The sequence below is a fragment of the Peromyscus eremicus genome, chromosome 15 (genome assembly GCF_949786415.1).
Source record: "Peromyscus eremicus chromosome 15, PerEre_H2_v1, whole genome shotgun sequence".
NCBI lineage: Eukaryota > Metazoa > Chordata > Mammalia > Rodentia > Cricetidae > Peromyscus > Peromyscus eremicus.
In genome coordinates this window covers 91,526,187-91,540,301 of record NC_081431.1, presented here as the reverse complement: position 1 = coordinate 91,540,301, position 14,115 = coordinate 91,526,187, and the positions used below count along the sequence as shown (strand labels likewise).

The 14,115-nt window shown below is 36.2% G+C and overlaps 1 protein-coding gene and 1 long non-coding RNA gene across 2 annotated transcripts; both read left to right on the top strand.

The window, feature by feature from the left end:
- The first annotated feature begins 280 nt into the window (after positions 1 to 280).
- On the top strand, positions 281 to 1,803 carry LOC131925512 (uncharacterized). Its single transcript, XR_009383271.1, has 3 exons — positions 281 to 646; positions 810 to 945; positions 1,431 to 1,803. It is a non-coding gene; the product is annotated as an uncharacterized LOC131925512 (long non-coding RNA).
- Positions 1,804 to 1,822: 19 nt separating this feature from the next.
- Dsel (dermatan sulfate epimerase like) lies at positions 1,823 to 6,819 on the top strand. Its single transcript, XM_059280871.1, has one exon. It carries the CDS (start codon positions 2,271 to 2,273, stop codon positions 5,892 to 5,894), a length of 3,624 nt encoding a protein of 1,207 aa, XP_059136854.1. The 5' UTR covers positions 1,823 to 2,270; the 3' UTR covers positions 5,895 to 6,819.
- Positions 6,820 to 14,115: the final 7,296 nt, after the last annotated feature.

Sequence of the window (14,115 nt, the reverse complement as noted above, 5' to 3'; positions counted from 1 at the left end):
CGCCCCAGCGAGCGACCAGCGTTCCTCAGGGCGGGCGTGTCCGGGTGTGGAGACCTGGCCCTGAGGAGACTCCGCGCCCGGGGGCTGTGGCGCTTGGGAGAACCCGGCCGAGGAGACCCGGGAGCTGTGGACTCCGCGCTGAGGAGACCCCGCTCTGAGGAGACCCCGGAGCTGAGGAGACCCCGGAACTGAGGAGACCCCGCGCTGAGGAGACCCCGGAGCTGTGCACCCCGCGCTGAGGAGACCCCGGAGCTGAGGAGACCCCGGAACTGAGGAGACCCCGGAGCTGTGGACCCTGCGCTGAGGAGACCCCATAACTGAGGAGACCCCGGAACTGAGGAGACACCGGAGCTGTGGAGACCCCGGAGCTGTGGAGACCCCAGAGCTGTGGAGACCCCGGAGCTGAGGAGACCCCGGAACTGAGGAGACCCTGGAGCTGAGGACCCCGCGCCGAGGAGACCCCGGAGCTGGGGAGACCAGGTGCGCATTGGAGACCCCGCCGGGCAGCTGCCTGTGCAGTCCCGCGTCGCCTGCGCATCTCTTGGTCTCTGCAGGCCCGCCTCCCGACAACAGCAATTTCTTGAGCTCCCTACCTTCGCCTGTGTTGGGGCCCAGCTCAGCTTGAAGACCGTGTCGCAGGCTTGAGGTAAGCCGGCTTGGCCATCTAGATGTCTCTAGTCCCCACTTCGCAGTCACAGATCAGAAAATGGGGAGCTGAGCAGAAGGGCGATGCGCTCTAAAGACACGAATTAAAATATGCAACAGGCGAGGAAGGTCAGGAGACTACTAGAAGTGTTTGTTTCCTACAGAAAGGAGACTTGTCTAAGACCGAAACTTAGTGAGGTTCTTCCAAAACCAAGACGGGCTAAGGAGAGGCCTGTTCCTTAAACCTGAGTCTGATCGCCCTCTGGTGGCTCGTGGTGAGGATGTTGCCGGCAGCTACAGGTGAGCAACTGAGTCAACGTTTCCTTTTCTCAGCCTCCTGCCCTGTCAGTCGTAATTTGTCTTCAGAAAAATGACTTTTCTTGTAAGCGATTTTCTGATTCATTAAAAGCTAAACTTTGAACCATAATTTGAAAGGATCATTTTGACTTTTACCTTTCATAACCAAAATAACGAGAATATTTTATTCATTTTCATGATGATGACATGTGAATAGAAACATGTTTAAATAGCTAAAGCTAACACATTGAGATATGAAGTATGTCTTGTAGTTGCTTCTTCTCTGCTAATATTAACTAGGATCCAAATGAGTATGAAAATATGGGGGGGGGAACATTAGAAAAGTTAAATTGCAAATAATGTCAGGTGTTAACTGATTCTCACATTTTTATTAAATGACTCAAACTATTTAAATAATTAGTTAATCTCCACTCTCGGGATACCTGTAGCCTTTGAAATTTGCTCTGTTTTTTTTTTTTTCCACCCAGAGAGGAGTGACGTGAAAAAGGAACAGAAAACAATCTTCAGTGTTGCTGAAAGGGAAATTTTCTTTCCCAGTTGGTGGTTATGATTTGAAGAAAAGCACTTAGAGATTGAAGAGCTTAGATTCCTCTAGAGGTGCAGATAAAATTGATAAAAGGAAGATTTGGAAATACATTAAAAAGATGTTTGAAGTGAAGGCAGAAATTTCGATCATGTTTATCAACCATGTAGGAGTTTGAACACTTGTTTAGAATTTTTTCCTCCCTGAAATGGAAGAAGAAACAATTCACAAACCACAGTGCATAAGACTCTGAGAGAAACAATAATGAAGTTTGGTCACTCTGAGAATGACAGTACTTTATCTTTTCTTTTTGGGAACAAACAGAAACACCATGAATATGTGGTGAGCTAATCATGAAGGATGGTTTCTTGTGCTACATTCTACAAATGACTTTATTTGAATTTTGGGATTTTTTTTCTCTCTTCTTCTCTGATTTTATATGTTAATTAGATTTACATAAAGGAAATAAATACTGGATTCATAGTATTTTCTGACTACACTGCTGTTTTCTGTACATTATGGAGACATTGGAGGCATTCATATTTCTTGAAGTTTTATTTTATTGGAAGCCAAACTTTGCCGGGGACACAGAGATGTGATGTAAGTTTTCCTTTCATAGCAACCTTCCTTGCTTTGGATGAACTGAATGTCATCTGGATTTCACAGCCTGTGAGGTATAAGGTCTAATTTATCTAGAACTTTAATATGTTATAATAACAAGATGAGAAACACATTAAACACTGTTTAACATGTATGCCTAAGGAAAAGATCTTCCTGATGGATCATGGCGTTAATGTTTACAGGACATTTCCTATTTTTAATATTGATGGTGTTTAGTTTTTCTACTTGTGAAGAATCTGTGAGCAATTACTCTGGATGGGCAGTTTTCACAGATGATATACAACAATTTAAGAATCATAAAGTACAAGATTTCAAGCCCAACCAAAAACTTCATCCAAATTTGTATTTTGATTCTGGGGATATACAAACAATGAGACAAAAATCTCGTACAAGCCATTTACATCTTTTTAGAGCTATCAAAAGTGCAGTGACAATTATGCTGTCTAATCCAACATACTACCTACCTCCACCCAAGCATGCTGATTTTGCTGCCAAGTGGAATGAAATATATGGTAATAATCTTCCTCCTTTAGCACTGTATTGTTTATTATGTCCAGAAGACAAAGTTGCCTTTGAATTTGTCTTGGAATACATGGACAGGATGGTTAGCTATAAAGACTGGCTAGTTGAGAATGCACCAGGGGATGAAGTTCCAGTTGGTCATTCTTTAACAGGCTTTGCCACTGCCTTTGACTTTTTGTATAATCTGTTAAGTAATCAGCGAAAACAAAAATACCTAGAAAAAATACGGATAGTTACTGAGGAAATGTATGAATATTCGAAGATTCGATCATGGGGCAAACAACTTCTTCATAACCACCAAGCTACAAATATGATAGCATTACTCATAGGGGCCTTGGTTGCTGGAGTAGATAAAGGATCTAAAACAAACATATGGAAACAAGATGTTGTTGATGTTATGGAAAAGACTATGTTTCTCTTGAATCATATTGTAGATGGCTCTTTGGATGAAGGTGTGGCCTATGGAAGCTATACCTCAAAATCAGTTACACAGTATGTTTTCTTGGCACAACGCCATTTTAACATCAACAACTTGGATAATAACTGGTTAAAAATGCACTTTTGGTTTTATTATGCTACACTTTTGCCAGGCTATCAAAGGACTGTAGGCATAGCGGATTCCAATTATAATTGGTTTTATGGTCCAGAGAGCCAGCTAGTTTTCTTGGATAAGTTCATTTTAAGAAATGGAGCTGGAAATTGGTTAGCTCAGCAAATTAGAAAACATCGACCTAAGGATGGACCAATGGTTCCTTCCACTTCCCAAAGGTGGAGTACTCTTCATACTGAATACATCTGGTATGATCCAAAGCTCACCCCACAGCCTCCTGTTGACTTTGGCACAGCTAAAATGCACACATTTCCTAACTGGGGTGTTGTGACTTATGGGGCTGGACTGCCAAATACACAGACCAATACCTTTGTGTCTTTTAAATCTGGGAAACTGGGAGGACGAGCTGTGTATGACATAGTTCACTTTCAGCCTTATTCCTGGATTGATGGATGGAGAAGCTTTAACCCAGGTCATGAACATCCAGATCAAAATTCATTTACTTTTGCTCCCAATGGGCAAGTATTTGTTACTGAGGCTCTTTATGGACCAAAGTTGAGCCACCTTAACAATGTATTGGTGTTTGCCCCATCACCATCAAGCCAGTGTAATAAGCCCTGGGAAGGTCAACTGGGAGAATGTGCACAGTGGCTCAAGTGGACTGGTGAAGAGGTTGGTGATGCAGCTGGGGAAGTTATTACTGCTTCACAACATGGAGAAATGATGTTTGTGAGTGGGGAAGCAGTGTCTGCTTATTCTTCAGCAATGAGACTAAAAAGTGTCTATCGTGCTTTACTTCTCTTAAATTCTCAAACTCTACTTGTTGTTGACCACATTGAAAGGCAGGAAACTTCCCCAATAAATTTGGTCAGTGCCTTCTTTCATAATTTGGATATTGATTTTAAATACATCCCATACAGGTTTATGAATAGGTATAATGGTGCCATGATGGATGTGTGGGATGCACACTATAAAATGTTTTGGTTTGACCATCATGGCAACACTCCTGTGGCTAATATACAGGAAGCAGAACAAGCTGCTGAATTTAAGAAAAGGTGGACTCAGTTTGTTAATGTTACATTTCATATGGAATCCACAATCACAAGAATTGCTTATGTATTTTATGGTCCATATATCAATGTTTCCAGCTGCAGATTTATTGACAGTTCCACTTCTGGACTTCAGATTTCTCTAAATGTCAATAATACTGAACATAGTGTTTCTGTTGTAACTGACTATCAAAACCTGAAGAGTAGATTCGATTACCTGGGATTTGGTGGTTTTGCCAGTGTGGCTAATCAAGGTCAAATAACCCGATTTGGTTTGGGGACTCAAGCAATAGTAAACCCTGTAAGATATGATAGAGTTATTTTCCCTTTTGGGTTTAAATTTAATATAGCAATTGGATTCATTTTGTGTATTAGTTTGGTTATTTTAACTCTTCAGTGGTGGTTCTACCTTTCTTTTAGAAAGCTAATGCGCTGTGTGTTAATGCTTGTTATTGCCTTGTGGTTTATTGAGCTTCTGGATGTGTGGAGCACTTGCACTCAGCCCATTTGTGCAAAATGGACAAGGACTGAAACCAAGGCAAATGAGAAGACCATAATTTCTGAAGGGAAGCATATAGATCTGCCTGATGTTGTTATTACCTCACTCCCTGGTTCAGGAGCTGAAATTCTCAAACAGCTTTTTTTCAACAGTAGTGATTTTCTCTACATCAGAATCCCTACAGCCTACATTGATATTCCCGAAACTGAACTTGAAATTGACTCATTTGTAGATGCTTGTGAATGGAAAGTTTCAGATATCCATACTGGGCATTTCCGTCTTCTTCGAGGGTGGCTGCTGTCTTTGGTCCACAACACAAAACTGCACTTGCAAAACATTCATCTACACGAAACCAGTAGGAATAAACTGGTCCAATATTTTGCAGCTAATAAGGACAAAAAACGAAAATTGAAAAGGAGAGAGTCTTTGCAAGAGCAAAGAAGTAGAATGAAAGGAGCTTTTGATAGAGATGCTGAATATATTAGGGCTTTGAGAAGACATCTAGTTTATTACCCAAGTGCTCGTCCTGTGCTTAGTTTAAGTAGTGGTAGCTGGACATTGAAGCTTCATTTTTTTCAGGAAGTTTTAGGAACTTCGATGCGGGCATTGTACATAGTAAGAGACCCTCGAGCCTGGATCTATTCAATGCTATATGGTAGTAAACCAAGTCTTTATTCTTTGAAAAATGTACCAGAGCATTTAGCAAAATTGTTTAAAATAGAGGAAGGTAAAAGTAAATGTAACTTAAATTCAGGCTATGCTTTTGAGTATGAATCACTGAAGAAAGAATTAGAAACATCCCAATCAAATACTGTCTCCTTACTATCTCATTTGTGGCTAGCCAACACTGCAGCTGCTTTGAGAATAAATACAGATTTGCTGCCTACCAGCTACCAGCTGGTCAAGTTTGAAGATATTGTTCATTTTCCTCAAAAGACTACTGAAAGTATTTTTGCTTTCCTTGGAATTCCTTTGTCTCCTGCTAGTTTAAACCAAATACTGTTTGCCACTTCCACGAACCTTTTTTATCTTCCTTATGAGGGGGAAATATCACCATCTAATACTAATATTTGGAAACAAAACTTGCCTAGAGATGAAATTAAACTAATTGAAAATATCTGCTGGACACTGATGGATCGTCTAGGATATCCAAAGTTTATGGACTAAATGCTGCAGGTCAGCAAAAATTTGCACTAATGAGTCCCAACCTACTTTGTGGATATTAACTAGATAACTTTGTTTATTCTTGTACACTTGTGTATGTGTGGAGAGAGTGTGTGTGTTCAGTCTGTTATTTGCACAGGAAAATACTTTAAAAAATAGGCATCATATTTGGCCTAGCAGGATTTATTTTTATGTTGCTGCTTTCCTTGCCTTGGTTTGTGAATTTGTTTCTGCTAAAATGTTTGTTCTACAGAGGTATATATTATGGGGGTCTGGGAAGATGGGAAGATTTTAATGTACTTTTAACTTGCCTTCTTTGGTAACTGTGCTAATCTATCCTGGGACCTCAAACACTACAAAAGGCCTTGCAGTTGCTGCTTTACCCAGTCATCTCTTGCTCTTAAGATAGACTACAAAAGGTTCCTTATCTTTTGAAAAGGTCTTCAATTACTTAGCCTGCACAAAGGAAAAATGAAATAAAAAAAAATTGAATTTCTTTTATTTTGTATAGTGTTCACTGAAATCACTGGGGAAACGAAAGTTTCTATTAGAATTTTTAGAAAATATAGATGAAAATATAGAATAAAGGCTTTTGTTTTCTCTCAAGAAATAAGACTGAACAGTGGATGCTGAAATTCAGTGAATTTTTTTGGAAATGCTGCTCTTTTCAAAAGCTCATTTGCCTCCCTGGAGATATGGCTGTTCACCATCACAGTATTCCCACCCTATCTAGCTTTTCTGTCACTGTCAACAAAACAGGCATTAGTTAGTAACTACAAAACTCCTAGCTTTGGAAGTCCCAACAGCCTCTTCTGCTGATTAAATGACTGACACAGATTTATAATCAAATTTAGTTTTGTGTCATTACCATTCTATGACTCAAAGAAAGGAGCAGCAGTTTGCTGCCAGTGGTGAGTTTGTTGTTGTTGTTTCGGGTGGGGGTGGGGTGGGGTGGTGGTGGCATGGATTGGGGCTGGAAACAGAATTAGAAAGCTGCCTGGCTTATCCTGTATCCTCTGAGTGAATTTACAGGCTGCCAGTGTCTGCATAAATTGAAGCCAATTGAGAGATGATGTCAGGGGCATCTGTTCCCTTTACCATCTGCATCTTATAAATGTAGTGAACATAAAATGTGGTTCATTTTACTTAGTAGTTTCAGAAATCAAAAATGCTGTGCTATTAAAAGCCAGTAGAGTAATTACAATGTGTTGGGTGAACATTATCAGGCAGCATTGGGATTAGATGAGAATCTATGCAGATTGCAATGGGATTAGATGAGAATCTATGCAGATTGCAATCTTCTTCCTGATGTTTCAACTACAGTCTCCACAAGTTCTCTAACATTTGTAGTCTGCCACCCTGACTTAAATAAAAGTGGTTCCCTCAATAGTTTGTTATTCTATCTAAATGATATAATTTTTAGAGTGATAAAGCTGTGGATATGTTACATTCCAGCTGAATCTAACAGCTCTCATTTCTTTTCTTCTATTATGGCATGAGTGGAGACTGTTACATGTCCCCCACATTTGGTCTTCCCCCATAGGACTCATAATTTTCCTCTCATGTTAAAATGAATAGAAATTAATATAGATTGAAGACTCAAATCTACATTTTTATTTTGAGGGAGGATTACTCTATCTCAGGTTTGTCAGCAAACATAAAATTGCTACATGGATGATAACACTATTTCCATTATTGGTCAGAGTCTCATTGCTTTCAATTTTTAGAATATTATCTTAGTAGGAAAGCTCTGGGTTGAAAGAGCACTACATCATACTAAAGTAAGAATTAGAATGGATACAGGCACAGAGAAGACAATGAGAGCTACTTCTGCCTTTTTTTTTTTTAATATTGTACACAAAGGCACCCATGTACAGAAGGTGGTCAATAGATTATGTGGAGGAAAGGGGAAAGAAGAAAATATTTAGAAAATAAAGTGGAGTAATTTTAAGAAACGATATGGGAATGTTTTATTGATAAGTCACAGTGGAGCATAGCTTTCAGCTCCATAGAGCAATTCAGAGCTAAACTTTCTCACCTCAGAGGAAATATGAGACATCAGCCATTTTCTTAGTTATTTCCATAATGAAAATCTGAAGAAGACTTTGCAGATACCCTCAGAGGAGTATTGTGTATGGAAAAGGGGACCACTGAATTTGCCTGCAAATGCTCATACCTAAGCCCTGCTGCCTTACAATTTGAGTACTTAAGGTGAGTGACACCTCTGGTACATCTTAGTTTTTAATACCCTCTAAACTTATTACCAACTTTCAAATAAGATTATCATTTTTCATTGCTTATGAAGAATAAGAGCCTTTTAAAATGTCCTGTCGTAAAAGCCACACCTTTATCCGTGTCCTCAAACTTAAGCTTACTTGGTACAACTCATTAAAAATAATTTGGAATTATTGAGAAATTAGACTATCAACTGACAAAGTAGGGAAACATTAGGAATGCAGTGTTCAAACATTTCTAACAAGTACAGATTTGATCTAGATGAATAGAAAATAACCCATCCTAAACTAAACGTCATTTAGAGTTCAATTTTTTTAGAAAAAACTGGATGTTAAGTCTATGAATATGCTTAAATGTATAATTTTTATCAAAATGACACAATGACATGTACATATTAGGCCTCAATTACACATAATAACACACTTAGTTTCTTTAAACAAGCATAAGAATTAACTGTCTCCTAAGAATAAACCAATTTTTTATCAAGTTTTGACAGATGTCAGGACCTGTCAAGCTACCCTCTGCAAATATCTTCAAAGAACCATTTTCTTGTCCCTCACATACTAGCTCACCTTAAATATTCTGAATTATGTCATGTTATAATCTCATTGACTGAACTTTCAATTGATATCATTGATCAGAAAATTTTCTGCATCATAATGTATGAACATTATGATTAATGTATGAAGCCCATCATTTAATTTGGAGTAATATACTGCAGTTTTACATACAATCTTTGATTGTAACTAGGAGAGCTTTCAATGATGAAGAAAAAATGTAGAAGAAAATATCACCCAGATGTAAAGATGCTTAATATTCTAAAATATTCCAGGACATTGAATATTGAACCATTTCTTGTTAATTTATTTTGGCTAAATTGTCTAGTGTTTCTATTTATTTTACATTGTTTTTGCAGGAAAAAAATCTAAATAATTGGCAAGATCTAAATGACTTAAATTTTGATGACAGGCAATTTTGTAGATTTGTAACATTCTTAGCCTTGTTATTTTTCTATACAATTATGTGTGTTTATGTTGTATATAATGTAAGTAATGTTCTTAGTTTATTCCATTTTCAAAGTAGATTTAATGAGGTCTGTAGACATAGGAATTTCATGTTTTTTATTTTTTGGTGTTTCATTCATTTTTCCAGTCACGCAGGAAAGAAAACAAACTAAAGATCATAAATAGGACTGCCCAATTGCTCTAAAAATGAATAACTAAAGGCAATTTGGAATAATTTTGTCATGCAACTCTTTAAGTCTTTGGATCCATGAGCACAAGTTGGAGAATACAGGCATGTTTAATATTAATACCCATTTCTACAAGCTCACCTAATAGACTCAGAATCCCCCACTTCAGTGATGGGCAGCCCTCCTGCTCTGCTAAATTTATTCTAAGACACTGTCTATAGTCTTAAATAATAAGGATATGTCTGTGATGCTCATGTGTGCTCTATACCCAGCCACCATCCCATGGTAAGTTTTCATTCAGAAATAATAACTAAGAAAAATTCTCTTGCATGTTACTTGAGGCACTCTAATTGGTACACCAAAGGACAGTCACAGTGAAGACCTTTCAACTTATTATGACTTGGCATATAAATACAAAATCATTGAGTTTTCATATATAACATATATACAACTCTTATAATTCTATGTGGTATGTATATTATATATAAATTTGAAATTCATGTCAAATGATTTGCTTATATTAAAACTGCTAAGTGTTTTATTCAAATACTGACGTAGGCAGTTTTTCCAATGCCAGAGTTTATATTTCATTCATTTGAATAAAACCATTGGTACTTATTTAACACCCCTGCCCAACTAATTTAATATGTAATTGTAATAATAGCTCAAACATTTAATATCAAGGGATTCTTGATGAAGAAAAATGCTGAGAGAGGACAGGTTGAGGAGAGCATGAACTTTCTAATAGTAGCAGCAGAGAGGAATCTTAATTCATTTTCCTCTCCTTTCCGTAATACTCTCACAACCACAAGTGCCTCCAGATAGCAATAATACCCAGCATTAAATCTAAGACCAGGGAATATAATGTGAAAACTGTACCATCGACCTTGCATCCTTGGAGCTGACCATGCAATCAGTATTTTCAAATATCCTCCCTTAAGAGAGCCTATACTAATTTCAAGTATATGGTTCTTTCAATTCCGTGACTAAAAGTTGACCCAATATATATGAATGATTTTTTTAATACAAAAAAAAGGTTTTACATTTTTTATTCTTTGTCTTGTGCACAATGATAAAAAGGAAAAGTGAAAAAATGAAAATGAGGGAAGGAAAGAATTTATGGAAGACAGGGAAGGAAGAAGGCAGGAAGCATTTATTCTTATTATGTTCACATTATAATATAAACTATTTTAAAACCAATTGAAACAGTAGAGTGGATAAAACTCGAAAAAATGCTATAATCTGAGCACTTGTTACTTTACAGTTGCTTTCTTATTTAATACTTAAACTAGTTCTGTATCTCTCTGCCTCTTTTGGGATGTGATGTCTTAATTCAGGTGTGTTAATCCTGATGTTAAATTTCAAATGTTCCAAATTTTCAGATTCCATAATTTATTGGTGTAGTGGGTAGCCATTCCAGCTTTGATCTGGAAGTTCCAACCCCCATTGAGACTTTGGCAACTGTCACGCCTACAAGGCAGGGCCAGGGGAGGCACCTGGAGACCCGAGATCTGGATGGGCCAGCGCTCACTCCCTGTTCCGGGACCCTGGATGGTGGAGGTGGGCCAAGTAGAGCTCCAGAGAACACCGCTGGACTGTGATACACCTTCCCCAGACCCCGCGACCTACCTGTTTCTTAATTTGTAAGTTACGCCATTAACTAAATCTCCTTTAACTAGTGGAGTGGCCTTAATAATTTCACCAATATATTGGTTTCTAGAATGCAACAGAATTACAATTGGTTTAAGTGCATAAATCTCTAGATTTGTCAAAACAAACTGAAATGTGCATACACTTGCAGTTATTACTTTCAGTTTCAAAACAACTATACAACTATTTAAAATATCTCATTGTTGAACACAATAAAAACAAATATGTTTGTGTATACTGCTGTGGGATGGTCTGTATGTCAAGTGCTCTGATTGGTCAATAAATAAAACACTAATTGGCCAGTGGCCAGGCAGGAAGTATAGGCAGGACTAACAGAGAGGAGAACTGAGAGAACAGGAAGGTGGGAGGAGACACTGCCAGCCGCTGCCATGACAAGCATCATGTGAAGATGTAAAGTACTGGTAAGCCACAAGCCACGTGGCAAGGTATAGATTTATGGAAATGGATTAATTTAAGCTATAAGAACAGTTAGCAAGAATCCTGCCACGGCCATACAGTTTGTAAGCAATATAAGTCTCTGTTTACTTGGTTGGGTCTGAGCAGCTGTGGGACTGGTGGGTGACAGAGATTTGTCGTGACTGTGTGCTAGGAAGGAAAACTCTAGCTACAGTATACATTACAAACCTCACAAAGCTTCATTAACCTGTAGGTACAAGGTTTCTCTCTTTATGATGGGTAGAGTAAGTTTTCACCAGTTTTGCTTCAATATTTCCTTTATCTTTTTTAATTTGAAGAGGAAAAATTATATTAAAATTTATTTATATAATTTACTTAAGCCCATTTTCTAGTCAAACTTTTCTAGCTATGACTTCCTTAAAGTCTATAGGAACATATTTTAAAGGGTGAAAATTAGTAGAAAAATATGCTGTTTTATTAATCATCTAGAATTCTCTAAAGAAGAGAAAGAAAGAAAAGGAGTGTTTATAATTGATTCATGTGCTCAAAAGAAGGCAAGCCCATGTATAATATAACTTTTTCCGATGATAAAATACTTAAATATTTTCAGATTAATTAAACATACAGAATTAAGGTATGTAGATCAAGGACAATACATTTTATAATTTAATATATTATTGAGCTTCACAAGCATGCAAAATCACAATTGCATGGTTAATATGTTTATTTTTGATATATAATTTCACATATTCAAACTTCAAGAGATAGCTTGTTCAAAGTTTGCCTTCAGTATCTGTCACTTGACTTTTGAGATTTTTCATAACATTTTTTATTTACTTTTGTGGTATATTAAGCATAGAACTCTCTGAATTCAGGTACACTGGATTCAGTATCTCAAATTTATTCTATGTCAAAAGTATAACCTATATAATGTCAATGTTAAATTTATGTTCATGCTTTCATTTTTAAATATATTATTGTGATTGTCTACGTTGAAAACTATTTTATATTTACTTTAATTTCTCCATTTTCTAAGTATCCATGAACTTCAACAGTTTAAAATTATGTGAAAATTGTATGTGTGTATGTCTGTATATGTATTCATGTATATTTACACAACGATTGCATATACACAAATTGCTAAACCTTTCTTGGTTAATGTGATAAGTGTATCATCATTGGGTTAAACCAATGATGATACCATACTGTATTAATTACTACATTTACTGATAGCTTTATAATCTGATGAACTAGAATATATTATTTTCTCCTTTCTCATTGTTTTGCTTCTTTTTAAGCATTTATTTGGCATTCACTTTAGCATTAAGTTTTCAAAGTTCTATAAAACAAGATATTTAAAAATAATGCATCTTAGTAATAAGTTCATTACATTACTTTTGGTAATATGGAAATTTATACTAAATTAGTCCTTATTCATATACATTACATGTATTTCCTTTTACTACTTGTCAGTCTTTTGACAGAATTTAAATTATTACAGTCCACATACTGTTGTTATAGTGGATGCTATGTATTTTTAATTATGTACTCCTAATTGTGCTAAAATTAAAAAAAAAATTCAATTCAGTTGATTTTTGTTGTTTATATTCTGTCAGGGATCTAGTGAAATATTCTTAATAATTTGGTAATCCTAAATTCTTTTGAAACATATGGTTAGCCATGTATGTTTAGTGAGAATAACATTTTCTTCTTTTGAATTTTAAAACATTTTAATATGCTTCATTTTTATGGCTTCTTGTAAAGGTAGATGCTCCTGGACAGCTTCTTGCGTTTCACAATTGGTTATAATCCATTCTAAGCGTATTTCACAGGTGTTCCTTATTAAGATGTGATGTTGTTTACTATTCCTAGTCTGTAATTTGACTTTACTATGAGTTCAAGATGATCTTTTATTTATTTATTTATTTATTTATTTATTTATTTATTTATTTGCTTGTTTATTTATTTGCTTGTTTATTTATTTATTTATTTGTTTTTATTTTGCAATACAATTCAGTTCTACATATCAGCCACGGATTCCCTTGTTCTCCCCCCTCCCGCCCCCTCACCTTCTCCCCAGCCCACCCCCCATTCCCGCAAGATAATCTTTATTGAATATTTTTGCCTTTCCTTATCTAGTCATAATTTTTGTTGTTTATCTGTTAATTTGCTGTAATAACTGAAAATACTTTTTCTTTAAGATTAGACCTACCTTAGTCTCTATAATAAAACCAGCCTGAGAATGATTTATTGTATTTGTTGCTGTATTGTCATAGTTATTAAGATATTTGCATAAATACTTATAATAGTAATTAACCTGTATACTTTTCAAATCAACAACGTACTTGTCACATAAAGTAAATTGGGGATGGTCTACATTTATGTTTTCTAAAAGAATATAAATTGAAATAATCTAATATTCACATATCAGCTCAGACTCATCTATAAAATGACATGGATATTTTACTTTTTATATGGAAATATAACACCATGTAAATGTTATTTGTACTTCTGGGGTTTTTTTATTTAGCTCCTGCATTTCTGATTTACTATATTTGGAAAAAATTTATTTTTAAGAATCTATTTTCTTGATTTTTCAAATTTACTTGCCTAATTTGTTCAAAGTGCTTTTGTTGCTGCCTTTCTTCATTCATCTCAAAAACTACCTTTTAAAAACACATCTTTAATATTGAGTATCTAAACCTTACTTCTTAATTAGAATTTATGTGT